The sequence below is a fragment of the Aythya marila genome, assembly GCF_965140915.1.
Source record: "Aythya marila genome assembly, chromosome: 2".
NCBI classification, from domain to species: domain Eukaryota; kingdom Metazoa; phylum Chordata; class Aves; order Anseriformes; family Anatidae; genus Aythya; species Aythya marila.
In genome coordinates, this window is record NC_139043.1 from 72,948,550 (window position 1) to 72,971,399 (window position 22,850).

The 22,850-nt window shown below is 36.9% G+C and overlaps 1 protein-coding gene across 1 annotated transcript in view; it reads right to left on the reverse strand.

Annotated features, from left to right (window-relative positions):
* Positions 1–3,027: 3,027 nt before the first annotated feature.
* CDH18 (cadherin 18) overlaps positions 3,028–22,850 on the reverse strand; it is a 293,987-nt gene continuing 274,164 nt past the window's right edge. The window contains exons 10-12 of the mRNA XM_082753298.1: positions 19,595–19,712; positions 5,571–5,822; positions 3,028–3,970 (exon numbers count right to left, since the gene is read on the reverse strand). Of these exons, the coding sequence (XP_082609424.1) occupies positions 3,480–3,970; positions 5,571–5,822; positions 19,595–19,712 (861 nt within the window). The 3' untranslated portion in view covers positions 3,028–3,479. The remainder of the gene's footprint in view (positions 3,971–5,570; positions 5,823–19,594; positions 19,713–22,850) is intronic.

Here is a 22,850-nt window from a genome sequence, read left to right on the forward strand (position 1 = left end):
AGAAATCTGCAAATCTGTTCTTTCTGCATCATGAGACCTTCTTCTGTGGCCCTGAAGATTTAATATTCTGCTATTTGTCATGCAAACAACACAGCACTGCAATGTGCATTGGAGTAAAAAACAGTAAGCATAGCAAGCATGCAGATGTATCATGACAGAAAAGGACATTTGGCGATCACCATGGATGGGACATACCAAACAGGACACACCGCAGAGTCTCAATAACCCTGCAGAATTTTAAATGGTTCTGAATTCCTGGGGCTGTGGGTAAAATGCACATGCTGTATAGTAGCAAGAGAGCACCAGAAATGGTGAAAAGGGGATTTTTATTTCTCTGAGATATGACCTCCTTCTCTCATTAACTTAATCAGATCATGAGCTTTAGGAGTTGATTGTTTTTTGATGTTGCTGCACTTAGCTCCTGTTGGCTTTTAAGCCCAAATGTTCTAGGATGCAAATAAAAAGAAAACAATGACTGGCATACCATGTAAAGTACAAAACACAGTTAATTTTCCTTGCTTTGGTGTAAGACCAGAGGGAACAGACATAAAGATAAGTAACTCTTGTCTCTCAAAACTATAATATAACAATGAATGCAGCTTTTGTGCATATGTGGTACAAGTTATCATGGCTCATGGTACTACTAACATTCAAAGACTTTTCTTCTTAGAACTCCACTCATACAGTATAAAAACTAAGATGTTAGCATAAAGCAAGTGTCATTTAAATCAAAAGGAAATATATCTCCACAAAATCTTGAACTACTAGTTCCTTCATTTGGGACAAAACTGAAACATATCCCAACTCTACCCTCAAAAAAATAAAATGCATTAATCATTCTCAGCCCAATTATAAATCTCACTGCATTAAAACATCTGTTTAATTGTACTCTAAAATGAGAATCTCTCCAGTATTTTTTAGAAGATTCTGTATTTGGTAAAAATTAAAAAACAACAACAATAATCTGAACACAGATTAGGGAACTACTTTCAAATCATCAGCAGAACATTTTAGGGTTTGGGGCTTCCCCCCCTTCTAAACTGGTTTGTGGGTTTGGATGTTGACAGAAACAGTATAATTTTCAAATTGCAATTAAAACAGTATAGTTAAAAAACAATTCTGGAAGTAAGAGCAAACAGTATTTTTTAGAGCTTGAAAAATTTATTTCAAAGCTACTTGCTTATTTTTCCAGAAGGCTGCGTAAACCAAAATAAATCAACAATATCTTGGGAGGGAGTTTATTAAAAGGAATGAAAATTATTAAAGTAGGACTGATCAAAAATCTCAGTCATATCTATGACCTACCCATCCATACAGTAAAGAAGGGAAGTGTTCACCTGTGTGGCCCACTGTAGGTCAGCAATACAGACCCTGCTAGGAGGAGTAAGAAGATTGAATGCATTCAGTGAAGATTAATGAGGTGGGTGAAGGTACTAGAAAACAAGGCTGAGGGAACTGAATTTGTTTAGTCTTGAGAAAAGGAAGCTGAGGGGTGATCTCATTGCTCTCTACAACTACCTGAAAGGAAGTTGCAGCAAGGAGGGTGTCAGTCCCTTTGCTCAGGTGACAGCACATGTCAGTCTCAAATTGCATCGGGGGAGGTTTAGATTAGGTGTCAAGAAGAAATGCTTCTCAGAACGAGTGGTTAGGCATCAGAGTAGGCTGCCCAGGGAAGGGTTGGGATCACCATCCCTGGAGGTATTTAAGAGACATGTGGCTGTGGCAGTAAGGGACGTGGGTTAGTGGTAAACTTGGTAGTGTAGGTGGATGGTTGGACTTGATGATCTTTTCCAACCTAAATGATTCTATGATTCTAAGTAATCCCTCCTCTTCCAAGCTGAAGGATAAGTGGTACCTGAAATGCATAGGGAGGAATCTTGTGCAGTGTTCAGATATATGTCACTCTCCACACCAGCCCAGAGAGTAGAAAAATAGTACACAGCTTCTGCCCTGAACAGTTTCTCTATTAAATACATATTATAAAAGTCCATTTCCATAGGTAAAGCTACAATCATCTTAAAAGCAAAAGGCTGTAGTAGACGGTGAATCTTATCAGTCATAATCCTTCATAGGATATGGGCTCCTGGTCCTCTCATTGTATTATCACAGGACAGATAAACAGAAGACTGAAGTTTCAAACAAACCAAAAGGAAATATAAATCTGCTGAACTAGGTGTTAAGCAGCCTAAGGAGCAAGTTCTACAATTCTCAAAACAAGATTAACATGAGACATCAATTTATTTAATCCATATGAACCCCCCAAATGACACATTTTATTTTTTTCACCCTCCACTGACTTTAAATGTTTCTGTTCCCATGATGCTTGAAACAAGGAGAGAAAAATAATAATAATAATAAAAAAGCTTGCTCTGCTTAAATAGAAAATGCTGCAAGAAAATACTGCAAGAGAAATGAAATATCCATTAACTGAACTAAAAAGAAAAAAGCATCATCATCTTAATCTCGCTTTTTCAATTTTCTCTATTCCAGTGTCTTACCAGAAGCTCTATTGTGCTTTTAGATACATTACACACAGAAATAGACACATTATGATTAAGAACTCTGTGTCATAAATGGATTGTTGTTGCTCCTGGATTCAGACTTCAAAAGCTTCATCTATTGATATAAGTGAAGCACGGTGACCCAAACAACTGCATATTCTAATGGTGCTGCCATTGTTTTTACTGAAATAACCTATGCTTCATCTGCTTTGCTGCATAAAGTGTACTTTGGATCCATGCCATTTAGATGGTATTCCCATGAAAAGACAAAAAGAAAAAGCACACACACTGGAAACAACTCTAGCACACTGTAACAGAGCAGCTCTGGGGTTATGGGGTAGAGCCATGTTCATGATGACAGCTTATGATGCCCTCCCTCTGTTAGCTGGTTAGGGATGAAAAGATTATGAAGGACATAATGAAATTAAATCTTCTCAATGCAACCTGCTAATTCAATAAGATGTCAAAGGACCATTTATTTAAGAGGACAGGTGTGGCTTATCCCTTCTGTTAAAGGAAACTGACTCTTAGGACTTCTCACACTGATAGTAAACCCCACTGGCTACCTCACACTGGGATCACAAGGGCTAGAGCACAGCTAGAAATGCAACATCAAAACCACCTGCAAGAAATTCACTCTTCCATCAGCTATCTTCCTATACAGGCATGACCATAACTTACTATAGCTTGGAGATGTTAAGCGTATTGCAATGAAAGTGTCATTGCTTGGCTTTACTTTAGGTACTGTATGGTACCACAGACTTTATTGAGCAATTAAAAAATATACACAAGGGACAATAGCTTCTTTTTTCTGTATTTTTCAAATTTGACTTTCTTCCAATTGGAGAACCCAGTTTCAAATATGAAAAGGGCACTTGTTCTACAGTAACTGTGTACAACTTGCTCAGTTCCAAGTACTGTATTCATTTGTTGTTACTGTTGCTGTCGTTCTATCTCCAGTTGTTCTGGGAATTACAACTAAGTTGTTCTTTCTGATTCTATTTCCCCATAGAGTTCAGCTAGCTTCTTGAACTCAGGCCCCCAGTCACCAAGGTAATTATAATCCTGGTCAGAGTGTGTTGTGACTGAATCCAGAGAGCTGATAGATCCAGCTTCGGATCTATGACCCTCATAGGCATATGTCTGCAGGGAGTCGTATGGGGGCACACTGGGGTCCAAATCAGCCTCTGCCAGTCTTTGTTTAATGAACTCCTGAACATCTACACTGTCAAGGCTTGAAGAGGGATGGTGCCTGGGCGCAGGCTTCACTTCAGGACGAACATCCCTCCGATATTTTAGTTCCTCAGCAGCTGATGGATTACGCAGTGCTGTGATGTCAAATGCTTCTGTGTCTTCTTCCCCACCGCCCTCATCATCGTATGTCACAACATTTTCTCGGACATCTTCTTCTGAAATGATCAAGGGCTCCTTCTTGCTACGTCTTAGGGTGATGAAAAGGACCACAATTGCTAAAGAGAAAACTGCAGATATTAGATTAGGTTTAAAGTTTACATTCAAAGTAAGTAGATATATGCTACAGAAATAGCACATACTAAGTCATGAATACAGAGTTGTAATCCTTTCAGGCTAATATTTGCATTCTGATATTATTATGCTGGCCTTGAACTGGAGTATCATTACATCAGGCACATGTTCAATTTGGAAAAGAGCCTACTTATAGTCCTAACTGAGCACTACCTTTGAGGTATAATGTGTTTGTTACATGAAGATAGATTACTGCATGCCTGGAAATGACCCATGAAATCTATACAGCTGTTTTTTGACATAGCAACCTGCCAAAGCGTAACAGGTAGACAACAGACAACCAAGGGGAAAGTTAATAGTGTTATTGTAAAATTACAAACTTCCAATACAGCTTGGTCTTCCAAAGGGCCAGTAAAGAGCATTCTTCTAGTGTGTATTTGCTCTGTGGGAATTGCTAGTGTTTTTTGAGCCAATAATGAATTCCACTGGTTAGATTATTAGGGATTTCATAAAGAACACAAAAGGGGATAACACCCTTCAGTAAATGAGAAATGAGTAACTAAGGCTGACATTTTTCAGAAGCATTGTTACGGGCTTTCAGAGCTTCATGAAGACCAATATCCAACATAGTTATCTAATTAAAATGTATAAGCTTTATTTTTTCTCTTATGAATGTTCAATCTTTTATGATAAAATACAAGATTTAAAACTAATTGTGTTAATATACATTTTAAAACACTTTTTTGATAAAGAAGCTCTGAAGTAAGCTGTGATGAAAGTTGTCTATAGAAAATGTAGAGCATTCAGAAAAAAATCCTCAAAATCTCCTATGTGAGTCACAGTGCAACTCACATTATTTCTTTCCATCTCTATTAGAATGTAGAAAGGCACGTGAATAGTACAGGAATATATACCTAGCAAGTTGTCCCTCTGCCACAATAAATAAATAGGTAAATAAATAAATAAATAAAAGAACATTAACTAATGGGTAACATTCAAATTGGCTGGGGGGGGGGAGGGAGGGAGGGAGGAAGAAAGAAAAAAAAAGTGGAAAGAAAATGCACTTGCAAGGTCATTTATCTAATGGAGTCATCACATTGTCTCATATGTCCCTTGCCTCTGTGGATTATGCTGTGCATTGCTATCAGCTTATCCCACAAAGGTAATTAAGAAATGGCTTTTGTATGGTGCTAATGGTGCTTCCTACAGTGTAATGCATTTCAAAAAGCTTTCCTCATCTCTCTTCTATAATTTTTCACACTGTTCGAGACATGGAATTAGAGTCAGTGGCTTTTTGAAATCTTTCCAAATTACAGAAAAAATTATCTGCAGTGCTAATTACTTGATAACCTCTGAAAAACTATTTCTAGTGGATTCCAGGTATTCAATAATGTACTTTAAAGGCATTTTTTCCTATGCATTTTAGCTAAACCTTTCCCCTCTAATCACAGCTATATGTTTCTAATTACCTTCTACTACTAAGCAGCTTCAGGATCAAAAACATATCACATTAAAAATTTCTGCCCTGTCTCATTCAGACAACCAGTGGAAGGATGGCAGTACTTAATATTGAAAATGACTTACCAAGAAGAATGACAACACAGAGCAGGATTGCAATTAAAGCTCCTGTGCTCAACCCAGCAGAGGAGAGAAAAGCTTCAGCATGGCAAGTTCTCACTCGTCCATCTCTCTCACAAGCACAAACCCTAATTGTGAGAGTACTGCTGCTACTGAGAGGGGGCACTCCACCATCAGAAATCAAAACCAGGAGGTAATAGATATCTTGAGTAGTTCGACTGTACTTCCTTCTTCTTGTCAGTATACTGGCTGTGTTATCTACGGTATCAAAAGAAAAACAGAATATCATCTTAATGAAGCAAAAAAGAAATATGTTATTAATTGTTTGTTTCCTATCCAGTACAACTATTGGGCACAATCCTAATCTGTGAAAATGCATGATCTAGATTTAAAGTTATTGGGAAGCATTTCTGGCCAATGGAAGGTTAAGAGGAGACAGGGCAAAGTAACTAGAATTGCATAAATAAGATTATTTATGCTCATGTCTCAGAGTCTAAGTGAACTTTGGCAAACATTTTGGGCCCAGTTTCCAAGTGTTTTAATCCTATGTTATGCTGTGTATGGACACCTGTAAATGTGAATACCTGGAAATCTAAGAATATCTGTTGTGGAATTCATCAACAAAAAGTCATTTTGATTCTCAAATTAATGTTAAAATGTCTTTAATAAAAGTTAAATTAAAACTTTCACATTTTGCTGTTTGTGATCAATTTTATAGATCACCCGAGCTTTCAGAAAATATTTGAAAGGACTCATGCTGTAGAGAGGTCAAGATGAAGATGTAGTTACGGAAGGAAAGATGAGGGAGAGGGGGAGGGAGAGGGAGAAGGAATGGGGAAGGGAAAGAAAGAGAGCAGATACTAGTTGTTCTAAACCAGTAAAGGTCTAAGGTAGGTAAGGAAAGGTGACAGAAAGTGATGCAACATTTTGTCACCATTATGTTACCTACAGATCCATCTGACATATATTACAGTCAACGAGAATACTAATGCTACTACACACACACTGCAAGAGTATTTATGGGCACTAATTTGGATGGCAAACTGCCACGCATGTCCCTTCAAGTCCAAGAAATTTAGGGGCATAAAGGGAGTGTAGAGGAAGAAATGCTATGATAATATATTTACATCATAATTTCATATGTTTAAAATTCCATTTCAGTTTGTTGCTGCCAGTTTAAAAGTACAGGCCCTTGAATAAGAGCCCACAGATACACCAAGCAAAACTGGAGACCACGAGAAATTGAAGACAAGAGGAGTTGCTGAAAGAAATCAGGACCAAGAAGATGAGAGGTTGGAAGAGAAGAGCTCTCCTCTCATGATGCTTGCACATGACTAACAGTCACAGATCCCCAGTGGTGGGTTTGTGGGTTTGGAATTTGTTAAAAAACAACACAAAGGTGATAGTGCAAAAATGTGTCTGCTGGATTTTCCTTCCTATTCCTATATATATGTATATATATATATATATATTTTTTTTCTTACTACTGTAGCTACAGTACTATTCACCAGGTGACTATCCTTCATGCCACAACTTCTGTCAAATTCTGTCTCAAATTTTAAGCCATTAATTTTATTCAATTGTCTCTACATTTCGCTTTTGTGTATTACCCAATAGGGGTGTACTGATCAAAACAGATAGTGTAGCCCCCCAGAATAATATCATAATATATTTGGTAAGCAGTTTCGCATGAGAAAAATATCTGAGGTAGGAATTGCCTAAGGTCACAAAGGAACCGTGCCACTGAGCCAAAAACTGGGCATGAGGTCCTGCTGCATTGAAGTTGATTAGCTTTCTTCTCCATCCTCCCTGCTTATCTTCTTGGAAATCTCCAGTCTGAGTTTGCTACTAATTCATTAAGTTCTGTTCTTCTCCTTCGCAGTGGGTGCAAAATCTGATTTCTATTAATTTATTTATTTTCAGTAGGCCTTCAAGTCCTCTTCAACTTTGTCATGTCACTTTTGAGGACTAAATTCTGAGATTCATGCCAACCTCCTCTTTAGAGGCATGACACCAGCCATATATAATGTCATTTATATTCATTCTATTTACAAAACCCTTTTAAAGGCACAGTGGCACAAAAAGATAATTTTGTCATCTGAAACATCTGACACAGAGCAAGATAATCACATTACGAAAATGTTATTTCTACAGATAAAATACTTTTGGTACACACGTATTCCAAAGTAAAAGTGTTTTCAATAGTCCGTAGAAGAACTCCAACACAGAGTTGATGAAAAGATATCTATTAAGTCAGGGTTTTCATTTGACATAGGGTTGTGGAAATGATTCCTGTATACCTAAACCATATGATATGTAGAAATATTTATCTTTTCTTATAAACATTCTATTAAATTTTAACTCTTCTCTTCTCTTGCTTAATCTGGGTCTTTATAACCTCATAAAACATACCATGGTATATCCACTAATGCTTAAATTTCTCATCATATTATTGTTAAGAAATAAATTATTTCCAGATTATTCAGCACCTAAACTAGGAAGGAAATTGTTTTATAATGGAGTCAAATGACTGAAGAAATTAAGCCTGATAACACAAATTCAGATTGCATTTATTTTGTAAAGAAAATTCTTCCCTAAAGCAGAGTAGCCTTAAGGCCATGATTACAGACTGTGGTTACCCATTTTAGTCTTACTAGGCTTTGCTGATCTAATTCTAAAATATATGGAAAAGTCCTAAGTCTAACTTAACAAAATTGAAACAGCTTGTTCTTTGATACACATATGATCTAATTAAATGCAGTACCTGAACAATCTCAGTAGATGTATTTTAAATACTCCTAAAACAAACTCATAACCTTACAGACCACAGACTGCAAACAGGTAGGTTGTCTGCATCGCTTTTAATTTTTTGGCACATATATTGGTAAAGGTAAGGGGGCAAAGTAAGACACTGTTTTATCTTTCTGCTACTCAATATTGCATTAATAAATAAATAAATAAATAAATAAATAAACTCTTGCTTTTTTATATCTTTCCTATTTTCCCATTCACTCTATTTTTTAATGTTAGACTGTCAGTCCCAACTTCCCCAATACTGCTGGAGGACATTGACAAAAATCTTCAAGGGTTCAAACACGGAAACCACCACAGAATACAAAATGACCTTTAGTTGGTCTGTCTGTCAGCTGCTCAAGCAGGTTGAGCTCCAGAAAAAGACCAAGAGCAGAAATAAACACATATATTTGTGACTAGAACAGAATTTAACATTAATACATATTTTGCATAAAAATAAATTAATGTTCTCATTATACACACTAGGCGATGACTGCTGCTTCTGTTTTTCTATATTCAGAAAGAAACTCTTCATCATCTCCCCCATACACATTAAAAACTCTGGTGACTTTCTGATTGTTCAGCATCCAATTTATAATTCCTTCCCTCTCTTGAAATGCACCTTGTAACAGCTTATTAGCAGAGCTTCTATCTACAGTTTCTCTTTTCATCTCCTGAACTCGCAGGCTGTTAAACAAAACAAGGGTGGGGAGTGAGTGTGATCCCAGGAACAGTAATCACTCAAACTGCTAAATTTTAGCACTCTCCCTGGTATGCTGTTGGTCTGGGCCAGCTAGGACTCTCACATAAAACCCAACCACAGCCTGAGGTAACAGCACATACCAGTGACCCTACCAGCAAGCAGTGTGGACAAGTATGCACAAGTTTACTCCTCCCACTTTACACAGTGCTTCAGTGTTATTCCAACAGCCTGCAGGTCCTTAAACATCCCTAAACAGCCTTGTGCTACACTCTGTACCACATAACTTCCTTTCATGCTATGGTAATACCACTACTCTGTCGGGCTGCAATTACAGCTTTCATAATATTTCATGAACTCAGACAAGAAAAAAACATAGTAATAAAGTCTAAGATCCATTGGTTACCGCTCGGGGTCCAGAGGAGGTACAAGGCCAACTGCTATATAACGTTCACAGACAGCCTGTGTTATTAAGTTTCTTTGCAAGAGAATGGGACCAGTCCTGGTTTTCGTTTGGGGTTGTTCTTTGTTTTCCCCCTCAGCACCAATACTGCTACAATAAGCTAAAGTCTGAGTGGTCACCTAGAAATCCCACTGAAGTCATTAGTGAGGTGCAACACTCCCACATGGGACAGGTGGGATAATAAGGACACACTTATCAGCAAGAAGAGAAAGCAATTTCAAAGAAGTGACAGTTCTAAGGGAATTGTAATTCAAGTTACAACAAACGAGAAGATGACAATCACACAACAAAGTTATCCAGAAATAACACCTCAAAAACCTACGGATATGTTCAAGGACTCAGCTTGAAATGCAATTCCCTATTGGTAATAATTGACACTGTATCCATGAGCTAGGCATTAATATTAACATCTGTCATGTCTTTCATCTCAGAAGAAAAAATTCTCAGATCTTATTCTGCTAACTCCATAAGGTGACAGCAAGTGTTACTACCAATAATAACAGTCCTTCATTTCTACTTCAGACTCTACATTATTTCCATTAGTGCCTGTCCATTAGTGAACAGAAGTGTCTGGGGCACTTCTGTTCATCTACCTTGTCTGCATAAGTACGAAAATGAATGTGGGACCAGATGATCTTGGAGGTCTTTTCCAACCTAAATGACTGTGATTCTATGAAATCCTACAAAATTTTGTACGTGCAAATCTTCCTGTGCTTATATCCAAAGAAGACCTGAGTATTAAAATCTGAGCAGGAAAGCGTGACCTCCTCTTTTCCTCCTTCTGGCATAAATATGTAAAAGAGTGAGGGATCCAGTGAGGAATCCAGTGAGGGATCCAGTATCATCACACAGGTAAAGAAGCAATGATGAAAATGCAGGCTGAAAAGAAAAACATAATTGACCTAATATAACAAAATAATATTGAGGATTCGTGAGCAGGAGAAGTTTAAGTTTAAAATAATTAAAAAAAAAAAAAAAGTTTAAAATAAAAAAAAAAAGCTTTGTTTATAATGATTTAAATTTTTAAACAGAAATTGACAAACTGCAGTACCAACTGTATCCTGTTTCCATCTTTTAATTAAATTGTTTACATTCTGTATCAAAAACTACTGGAGGACCCACTGAGAAGGAAGTTTTTACAAGCAGGAGCAGCTTTTACAAGAAGGGTTTTGGCATGAAACAAAAAAATCCCACAAACCGTAAAAGCTAAAGGCAGCCAAGTATGAAGACAGATGCTGATGACCTAGGAAAGAGTTTACCGAGGGAAATAAAAAAAAAATAAAAATTAAAAAATAAAAATACTATGTTACAACAAGAAAGCTAGTTTGAAAGAGAGGAGAGGGGATCATGGCCTAAGAAAGTCCTCTGATACCTGAAAATAGATACAGGAGACACTCAAGGAACACAAGTGTATAGGATAGCAGCAGTAGCACTAGGATGCTGCGAACTGCAGATCTAATTCTTCCAAGCCTGGAAGGAAAATCTTTTTTCTCTACAGATTTAGACTGTGAACTTCACCCCTGAGAAGTATGGTATGAACCTAGGCTTGCTGGAGATGAAAGGATTGGTTGCTAAGGGAAAATTAATGACAACATAGGGAAAGAAAGATTCATCTGCTTCCCTGTGATGCACGTTGCTCCAGTTCATGACCATTAAACCTTCTCATATTTGGGCTGTGCTTTGCACACACAGCAAGTTAGAACATAAGAACATCCTCTCAAGTGGGCTTGAGGTTACAGATGGGAAATTCTGCATGGCTGTAATGCAGCTCTTCACACTCTGAAGATGTGGCAGTTTGTTAAGCCAGACTGTGTGCTGCATGCCAGGCTGTTATCACATTCCTCTTCCTATCACCTCTGCCTTTTCACATTGAGCTTCTGAACTCAGAAGAGACAGGAAGGCATAGTAAAATCAAAGAAGCTGAGATACAATGATAACACCAAGGAAGGTGACTACTGGAGCACTTCGGAGAATACTAATTTATTTATTATTCACAATTTGAGAATTCCTTTGACACATTATAAATTACAGGCAGGCACAAGAGATATGGGAAAGAATGAGTAAAAACCTTTTTATAGCTTAAGGCATGCTTTAATTTTCAGCTCTGCTTATATCAACAGTTCAACTTTTATAAATTTTCTGAGACATCATAATTAATTAAAAACAAAAGAAAATATATTAGAATGAGTAGAATTTCTAAAGTGAGATCAGTCAATTGTTTATGCAGTACTGTACTGGTAGGCATTTCTGTTTAATTTCTTTACTGTTGACTCTTGGAAATATTTTTTTTTTTCTTTTGTGTTGGTTTAAAGCTACTGCCAATGGGCTTCCTTTCTCATTCAGTGAAAGCAACTTAGCAGACATTTGGGGCCTGAAACATAGTTATTTGCTTTTGAGTTGGTTTGTGAAACACCAAGAAATAGCAGCACTGAACGTGTACACTATGCACTAAACTACCTATCTGGTCAATCTTAGATCCAACTTAATTAATCATAAAAGGATCAAAGATGTTCACAGGTCTGAGGAAGAATTCAATTTTTACTTTCATATATCGTTTCTGTGATAATTCCTGTTCAGGCTGGCATTCAACCTGTTTGTAGTGACACATGTTCTATGGTTTGTGTTTACTGATACCATGTGTAATGCTAATTTTGTACTTTCTCAGACATCATTCCTCTTCCGCATAACTGTCCTACAGTTACAATTTCTCTTCTTTACAGGAGTATATTTAATTGAAAGGCAGTAGGAAGTTGCAATACTGAAGAACCAGAGAGAGTATGCCACATCTTTGATGTGAACAAAGGCAGGAACTACACAGATATTTCCCATGTAAATCAGGTTGAAAAGGGTGGGGTTCAACATGGCATTCTTTAATGCCACTTCAGATGCTCTGGAGAAACTAAGACATGGAGTGAAGATAAGGTAACTAGCATGCTTATTTGCAACTTAAAAGCCCTAAAGTCAGTTCACTGCCCTGCCACAGACTTCTTGTGTGATATGGTTGAGATAAGAATTTTGTACATATCACGGAAGAGAGAGGAACAGAAAATTCTGCAGGGGAATTCATGCTGGCATGGGATGAACTGCTCTCTGGAAGTTGCCCTCTTCATAAATAACAGTCATGCCAGGTAATGTTTTTTGGACTCAGTTTTGAACTCCAATATGGGAAAAATGCTAATTTGAACCATAGGCGTAAGTAGATGAACACATCAGAAATTTCATTTTATACAGATGTTGTTGGGCTCAGCATGATCTAGATTTTAAACAAAAGCAGGCCTCCACATATGTAGATTTTACAATATCTTGTGACCACAACATTAACAAAAAGGAATCTCCAAAAGGACGGTGTTAGAAAATCAGCCTGCCTTTTTTCAGCTCCCAAACATTCCCCATCAATGGGCAATTTTCAAAAAAACAAATCTTTGAGAAGCAGAAGGGAAAAATAAAACTGTAAATATTTTTGTGAAATGAAAGAAAAGAAGAACAAATCCTAACCATTCTTTAGTGAGATGCTTTTCCCTGAAAGTAAGGTAAATTTTGTCTACTTTCAGAAGTCAGCAGTTGCAATTTCCAAAGATACAAGAATGTACAAATCTTATTGGCAGTGTTGGGTGAATTTGTACAATCACTGCACAAATACTTACTGTCCAAGAAATTTACAAGACCCATTGAAGCATCTATTACAGACTATATATCTTGGGAAAAAAAAAAAAAAAAAAAAAAAAAAACGAAAAACCAGCAAAACATTGCCATATTGTGCATAAAATTCATAAATGTTCTCTTGAACCTAAGTGATCTGTTCTCTGGGCTTTCATTCTTCTTCCAGATCCCTGAAAAGTGTGGTGTAACTTCTGCAAGCGGTCTCAACTAGGTAACAAAATAGACAAAGAGGAATAATATGTATTATAAATCCAGACAGTAAAAGAAACTATGCATATGCATGTGTCTATATATTAACGGATAGGGTTATAATAACAGTTAAATATGCTCACATGCATTTTTCCATCAAACTAATGAATTTTGAAAAATATATCAAATATACTTTGACCATCTGGAAAAAAAATACAAATTTTCAAGGACAAAAAAAGTGTAATTTTAAAATTCAGTGCTTCAGAAGAATGCCTTCCAGAGGGTCCCTGACAAGTATGAAAGGTGCCCTGTGAGAATCTCAAGAAGTTCAACGAGGCCAAGTGTAGGGTCCTGCACTTGACCTGGGACAATCCTAAGCACAAATACAGGATGGTTAGAGAATGGATTGAGAGCAGCCTGAGGAGAAGGACCTCAGGGCGGTGGTTGATGAGAACTTTGACATGAGCTGGCAATGTGAGTTTGCAGCCCAGAAAGCTAGCTGTATCCTGGGCTGCATCAAAAGAAGAGTGGCCAGAAGCTTAAGGGAGGTGATTCTTCCCCTCCACTCTGCTCTTGTGAGACCCCACCTGGAGCCCTTTGTTCAGCTCTGGGGCCCCCATGGACCTGGACCAATTGGAACAAGTCATATGAGGGCCACAAAGATGACTAAGTGGCTAGAGCTCCTCTCCTATGAAGACAGGCTGAGGGAGTTGGGGTTGTTCAGCCTGGAGAAGAGAAAGCTCTGGGGAGACCTTATAGCAGTCTTCCAGTACCTAAAGAGGGCCTACAGGAAAGCTGGGGAGGGACTCTTTATTAGGGAGTGGAATGATAGGACAAGGGGGAATGCCTTTAAACTAAAAGAGGGTAGATTTAGATTAGATTTTAGGAGGAAATTCTTCACTCAGAGAGTGGTGAGGCACTGGAACAGGTTACCAAGGCAAGCTGTGGATGCCCCATCCCTGGAGGTGTTCAAGGCCAGGTTGGATGGGGCCTTGAGCAACCCGGTCTAGTGGGAGGTGTCCCTGCCCATGGCAGGGGGGTTGGAACCGGGTGATTGTTAAGATCCCTTGCAATCCAAAGCACTCCATGAAGCTATGAACCAGCTCTGAAGGGGCTCTTTCATCTTTCTACCAATTCTTCATCAGAAGTTACTTTTAGTCTCATAGTGCCCAGGCAAATCTTAAATGGGACATCCAGTAGCAGATTTTACTGATTAGGCAAAAACCATTTATTTAAGGCCTTACACACAAATGAAAAAGATCTCAAAGTTATCTGTGAGAACATCCTCGAAAACACAAAGAAGTCTAGTAGTATCTTGTATACTAGTATCTTGGATACTAGTCTTGTAGTAACCAAACTGTAATAAAAATACCTCAAAATTGAATAAGTATTTAGCTGTTAAGATTTTTAAACAAATTACAACACTTTCCTGGACCTAATAAATTTTAAACAGACCCATTTTCATTAAAAAGCTATCATAAGTACAATTCACAAACAGACAAAAAGTCATATTCGCTGGGTTTGTTTTCTAAAATTACAAACTCCAGGAAATGATTACAACCTAATGCATTTTCTTTGTATAGCAAAGAAATTTTATTACTGCTCTTGTTTTGTCTTGTTTACATGTGTATGGATACTGAATCATTTTGCTGTCTGTCTGTCGTGGTTTAACCCAGTTGGCAGCTAAACACCACACAGCCATTCGCTCACCTTCCCCCCTCCCTCTATGGGATGGGGGAGAGAAATGGGGAAGTGAAGCCTGTGAGTTGAGATAAAGACAGTTTGTTAAGACAGGATAATAATAATAATAATAATAATAATAATAATAATAATAATAATAATAATAATAATAATAATAATAATAATAATAATAATAATAATAATATGTACAAAACAAGTGATGAACAATGCAATTGCTCACCACCCGCTAACTGATGCCCAGACTAACCCCGAGCAGTCCAGCCCCCCTCCCCCGGCTAGCCACCCATTCAGCATGACGTCAGATGGTATGGAATACCCCTTTGGCTAGTTTGGGTCAGCTGTCCTGGGTCTGTCCCCCTCCCAGTTCTTCCTCCCCTCCCAGACTGCCCATTGGCTGAACAGAGCAAGAAGCTGAAACGTCCTTGCCTTGGTGTAAGCACTGCTCTGCCACAGTTAAAACATCAGCCTGATATCAGCACTCTTCTTATCCTAAGCCAAAACATAACATTCTACCAGCTACTAGGAAGAAAATTAACTCTTTCCTAACTGAAACCAGGACACTGTCCTCTTGTTCATACTCTTAAACTTTTACTCTCTCTGAATACTACTTTGTCAGTACATAAAAAATTTCACCCAGCATCAAAGAAGGTACTGTAACATAAGATATTTAGTGTTATATTTTGTCTTTTCCTTTTTTTTTTTTTTCCTTTAAAATGAAAATCATAAAGTACAACAATATCCAGAAGGTAATCCAACCAATTCTTAGGTCCAGCTACACTGCATATTTGTTATAGTCCTGTATTCTCCCCTAACGGTTTTAAGCTCTGTATTTTGAGGGTGCATACTCAAGGGTTGTAGCTTTAACGTTGTATTTTACTGAGTAAAGGCACAAGCTCAGGCTCAAGAGATATAAGCTTAAGTGGTCATACAATCAATTGTATGGACTGACAGCTATTTCCTCTATTGAAGACATGGAACATTTGACCTGAATCATAAACATGTTGGGACTGAATATTGCTATAGTATATGCAGATATGTAGGGACAAATTATGAAACCTTATGCTTGCATAACACTTCTAGATTTCAGTGAAAGTGCATGGATATGTGTTAAAATTTAAGGATCCAATTCACTATTGTAGAGTTTTTTGATCTTGCAGCTCTATTGATAATACAGTATTGGAACATTCATGAAATAGAGCACTGGGGCTCAAAGTCAGGGCAAAATTCTGCTGTTCAGCGTTATGAAAGCAAGGAAAGAAAATGTCCACTGAGATTTTTGTGAAATAAATCCTTTGTCCTGAAGAAATAAAAGGAGAGGGTTACTTGATCCAAAGACAACTGCAGGAGGAATATAGCTTTGCAGTGACTGATACAGCTATCACTGACTACCACTTTCAATCTGACATTGAGCTTTTGTTTTTTAGCATTTTGCAAAACACTAGTGAAAATTCTCTTAAGGCAATTATTGATTTTTTTTTCTATTTCTATGTAAGCTAAACACCATAACAAAACATAACTAAAAATCCTACCAGAATCTCAGCCATTATTGGATTATTAAATCCAGAAATACAAATAGCAGCTAGCATGCCTTAGGAACATTCTGATCCATTTTAACAGATGATACTCAACAACAAAATTTTTCAAAAGTGTGAACTTGTCACAGACATAAGAAATACCTCTTTTGCCCACCATCTCTCAGCCATTTCCTAGAATACATATTAACAGAAATTCAATTTCTGAATAGGGATAGATGATAAATACGAAAGTTGTAAGTGGGACATAACCAGATATTGTGAATGTACTTTGTGTTTCACTTGTATTGTACAAATAGCTTGCATCACAAAAAAGATCCTCCTAAATAGCAGTGTCTATGCAACAGAATCAAAAGGTCATATGCTGAATAAAATTAGGCCAGTGTTTTAGTTTTTAAGTTTTCTGGGTACTTACTGTTAAATTTCATGTTATGATTTAAGCTAAAACGTCTTTGAATTAAGTACATGGGCAAATTGGAAAACATTTCTGGAGTTTCTGAGTTTCTGTTTGTGTAGTAGTTTTATGCAAGATGTTAAAGGAAATTCATGCTTAGTTGTTGTTTTTTTTTTTTTTTTTGTATCTCATTAGGTGAAAGAAAGACATAATGACAATAAGTCTTTGTCTTAAAGACCACCTTTCATCCACTTTCTTCCCCCACTGCACACTGCCAAAACGAAATTAGGATGCTCCACACATTGCCTGCAGCTGTTGGTGATAAAGCCAGGGTTCACTTCCCTTGGGCAAATAAAAAGAAAGCATCAATTACTTACTCCTGCATGCTTACATCCAAAGCATAGCACTACCACATTGGAGATTTATGAAAAATTCTCACCCTTTTACAAATCTGTAGAGATAAATAACATATTGTTGTGGTTTTACCCGGCCAGCAGTTAAACACCACACAGCCCTCCCTCCCCCCTCCCTCTCTGGGATGGGGGAGAGAAATGGGAAAGTGAAGCCCGTGGGTTGAGATAAAGACAGTTTATTAAGACAGGAAATGAATAAGAATAAGAATAAGAATAAGAATAAGAATAAGAATAAGAATAAGAATAAGAATAAGAATAAGAATAAGAATAAGAATAAGAATAAGAATAAGAATAAGAATAAGAATAAGAATAAGAATAAGAATAAGAATAAGAATAAGAAAATAAGAATGTGTATGAAACAAGTGATGCACAATGCAGCCCGACCCCCCACCCTGACTAGCCACCCCTATATACATACATACATACATACATCTGACATGATGTCAGATGGTATGGAATACCCCTTTGGCTAGTTTGGGTCAGCTGTCCTGGGTCTGTCCCGTCCCAGCTCTTGCTGCACCCCTAGCCTGCCCGCTGGCAGGGCAGAGCAAGAAGCTGAAAAGTCCTTGGCTTAGTGTAAGCACTGTTCTGCAACAATTAAAACAGTTTTCAACACCCTTTTCATCCTAATCCTAGCACCCTACCAGCTACTAGGAGGAAAATTAACTCTATCCTAACTAAAACCAGGACACCTATATTGTCATGCAGTCCTTAAAGCACAACACAGCCTTTTTCTAATGGTAATGATTAGATATAATAATATAGATTCCAATTAAACATGTTCAAAAACATAAAATATCCACTTCATCATGAAACACAATTTTAATAGTTATTCAAATGTACGGCTTGGTGTAAGTATTTTATTCAGAATTAATGTGGTCATAGTCTTTCACATGAGATCACAGTGTAATACTCGATGAGTATATTTGAATCAGTCTCAAATGCAAAAATACAGGAATGCTCCATCATAATCCCAGTGGAAATGATGGACTAATCTGAGAAAGGGCTGGAGTCATCACTTAAGGAATATTTAAAATATATAAATCAGTCCATCAAATGTTAGTTTTTTTTCTGTTGTTTGTTTGTTTGTCTTTAATATTGACAGGTATTGGCTTGATTTCTTTTAGAACTAGAATATGAGGGCCACAAATCTAGTTTGAGCCAACAGCATGACTCATTTTTTTTTCCTACTCCAAGTATAGTTAAATACCGGAACACATTCCTGAGGAAGATTATGTAGTCACCTTCCCTCACAGGTTTTAAAAATGGATACAAAAAATCTGTGAAAAATATTCTAAACCTCAGTGTATGTGTCATATGTACAATAATGGAGTTAATGACTCTCAGTCATTACAGATGTGTAGTGATCTATAAGATCTCAGAAAGTATTCCATGGTATTACTGCAAAAACGTAACTAATACAAAGCCAACCACCACACATTTCCACACTTGCATACAAACAAAAACACACAATATACTCACGGAGAGTCCAAGAGGTATAACAGACAAGCATTTAAAAGTTTACTATCATTTTCATCAGGCTGTAGAATGGAAACCATGAGGCAATATTCAAAAAAAGTAAACTTGTGGGGTTTTCTTGTTGATTTTGTTGTTGTTGTTGGAAAGGCTGGATGGTTCTTTGATACAAGAAATGTGGCTGAGTGACTCTGAAGGCTCTTTTCCCAGGGGACACATCTGCTATATTTTTCTATTTGTGCTTTTTATGCGCACTTTGTTAGGAAGGGCATGAAGAGATCACTCAGGAAGCCCTGAAAGCCTTACTCTTGATATCACATCCATAAATGCAAACACATATTCAACTTTTTAATGCCCTTTAAATTTCTAGTTTCTCCTATCAGGAAGGCAATAACTTTGAAAGTGCCCACTCTGTACTACTCACCTAGCAACAGACCAAAATGCCAACACCTCTTTCATTAATCCAATTTCTAAAAACATTCCTGAATGTATGAACTATAAATGTTAAAATAAAATGGAATATAAAGAGGAAATAGAATATGATTATTCATAGTTCACAATATGTTGTATACACCGTGCTATCTACCAGTTCGATGAAGACAGATTAATTTTCCCTTTCTGTCAAGAAATGCATAGAAATTGTTCTGTTCACTGAGACACCCCAGAAAGAAACAGAGACCCACTTCTTAGAAGTATGTGTTTGATTTACCTTCATTGTCCCTTAGAGTAAAGTTGGGATTCAAAGAAGGCCCTTCATCAAGAGAAAAATGGAATCTTGCCCCATTTGCAGAGTTATCTTTGTCAGTTGCAGTAATAGTCTGAATTACCTGAAATAAAAATTGACAGTGAATATGCTGAAATTTGAACTTGACCCCATATATTATCTGACCTCAGCAGTATGTTCAAACTTTGCTTATTTTAATTTTCTACCTGACTGCTACTAAATTCAACAGATGAAATGTCTGGGCCATTAGCTTGATTTCTTTAGCAAATATTTTAGGAACTGCACTTCAGAGCTAGATAAAAGCATCAAAAGCATCTATACTTTCTGACACTCAAATACAGTACAGGTACAAATCCTGTTAGAGATTTTCATCAGCAGCACTGCTTCCTGGTGACCTTCAGAATTACGTTTTTGCCTAAACATTTATTTTTATAGAATGAAAATTCAGCCTGAACTGGGATGGTCTATGCAATGAACCACACTGCTTGACATCCTAACAATTTGATGTGCTTCAATCATAGTTAGGAAAAACATTTTTTTAAACCAAAATGGCAGGCATATAATACCAGCTCGCTGTTTAAAATTCCTGTTAAGAAACAGTTTTACATTGCCACATAACAGAAGAGGAAGAACAGCAGCCACTCTTGGGTATAGTTTGGGTTGCCCAAAAGGAACAGAATTAGATGTAGCACCCATGTACAGGAGAAGCATTTTTGAAAGGTAAAACCTTTACTTTCAAAAGCCCTGATGATTTTTAAAATTTACTTTCCACTAAAACTGAGCTAAGCTTTTGGAATGTGTGACCAAGCAATATTTCTACCTCTGCTTTCATTTTCATGCTGGGCCTGGAAGCTGAAGTCATAAAATAGAATTTAATAAAAGTTGTTCTTGTGATATATCCAGTGAAGCCCACACAGAGTGCTGCACAGAGCTGATAGATATCCTGAGGGAAATGTAAAAGGGGCTCTTTTCATGACATTTTTTTTGTTCCGTGTTCAGCTGCAGTCTGTCTGGACTGAATCTGAAGCATAAACAGTGTGGGCTTCAGCAGGTTGTTCTATTTTAAAACTAAAAGACAGTTCGCAGTTCTCTAGCTCCATTCACACATGAGAAGTAAAACAAACACATTTTAAAGCCAATAGACTACAATGGTTATTCTGTTGTATACAAGACAGAATATTCTATAAATTATGCATGTCTTAGACAATTAATAATATTGCTGATACTGCTAAGAATATTTTAAAAGTTTCTCACTTTTTTTTTTTTTTTTCAAAGTGTAGCATAAGATCAATCTGAAATGCCTATAACCATGAAGTTTGCCACAGGTTTGGCAATACTGGGGAAAAGTTTGGTAAAAGCTAGTTGTTCTGTATTAAATTTTGAAAAACATGAAAAATGTGGTGTATATGTAATTGAAACAACTACCATGTAAAAATAGACATATAACATTTTCTTAGATACATATATTTAGTTACTAGTATTGAAATGGTATGAGCAAAGCAAGACAAAAACAACAGTTGATGTAAGCATATTTTCAAGAGATGCCATGCATTTGACAGCCTAGTAGATAAACGTTGTCCTGCTGCCCTCTCTTACATAAAATGTTCCATGATATTTTCCAGAATCTGTCTTCAGGAACACGTCATTTTGCAGCAAAAAAATGCCACAACTGCCACAAGACTAATATTCAATTTATTTGTGACTAAGATGCATTTTAAAACTCAACAAAATATTGTGTCCACATTCCTGATCTTACATGTGAAAATCTGACTATCCCCCAGTTACACAAATGTATGCAAGAACTACAGCATCAGATGGTAGAGAAATCATACTTTTCCATGTGGAAAATAGACTTTGTATGTATAATGTATGTATGTACAGGTCAGAATAGTGTTGTCAGAACTATTCTTAAAAGGAAAAGGTTCACACTCTTTCAGAACAGGTTCTTGTTTTGTTTTTGTTTTTTTTTCTTTTTTGAAGACATTCATTTAGAGGTAAAGAACAAAACTGTGCAAGTTTGACATCCAAACCAAAGGTACTCCTAGCCCTTTTCTAATTAATAGGACAAATAATTGGCCTTTTAACAGACATTAACATGCACCTTACCATAGCTGATTAAAATAAAAATGTAGATGCAGAAACTCAGCTGCCATAAACCTTACTTAAGAAGATTTATGCTATCTTTTTAAAGGCGGGAGTTAAACAGAAAAGAAAGAATTTCAAGAATGAAGGAGAACTAATTGAAAAGGACATAGAGCTGGTGCCCAATTCTGCTTAGATCCTTTTCTGAACGGAATCAATGAACAAGTAAATATACACACAGCGGCTTTACAGCAGAGGCATACCTCACCAGCTAACTTTGATTTCCTTTGGCTATTAGAAATAACAGCATCCAGGGTAAGGCAGTGCTTGTTGGCAATACAATATTTATACACCCTGATTCTGAAAAAGTGCTTTGTGTGTGTCTGCGTGTGTGTATACTTTACAGTGGTGGATAGCGTCAGGGAAAATACATTTCAATACTATCACAACTTTTTCTATTATTCTTCTGAAAAACACCCGGAAATAATTTTACCTTTTTAATCAGTATGACTAGTGAGACTTTATAACTGTCTCATACTCTGCCAGGATAAACATTGAACTTGGAAACACTCAGAAAACTGTCAACATTTCACTCCTTCACTTTTCAGAACAAAGCACTTAAACCTTTTTTAAGCCATTATCTGTTCCCATTTTCTTAAAAGTAATAAAATGAATCACATTTGAAGCAAAGGAAAAAATTATTTGTAATGGTACTTCATGTAAGATTGCAAAATTCCATCTTTTTCCATTGGCTACATTTCACAATCATTCAGAAAATCAGTATATTTCTAGCATTCAGAATTCTCCAACACTGGATATCATCCAAGATCAAATCACAGCTGCTTTATCTACTTTTATATGTAATATCTACTAGGCTTCATCTGGTAACTGTTGAAGATACAGAATTATCTTCTCAACAAGGTGACGGCTAAGAGAGAAAAGCTACATTACTTCAGCGTGGAAATGATCTTCTCACAAACATTTTCTGATTTTCTGTTTGAGATGCCTTATGAAGGTTCATTTAAGTACATTTTCTTATTTTTTTTTTCTTGAGTAAATAAATGGAGCTGTGGAGGGAAAAAGAATCAGAAGACAAAGCTTCTGTCTCTGATTTTCCACTGTTGATGCTTCTTCTGAAAATAAACAAGCAAACACAAAA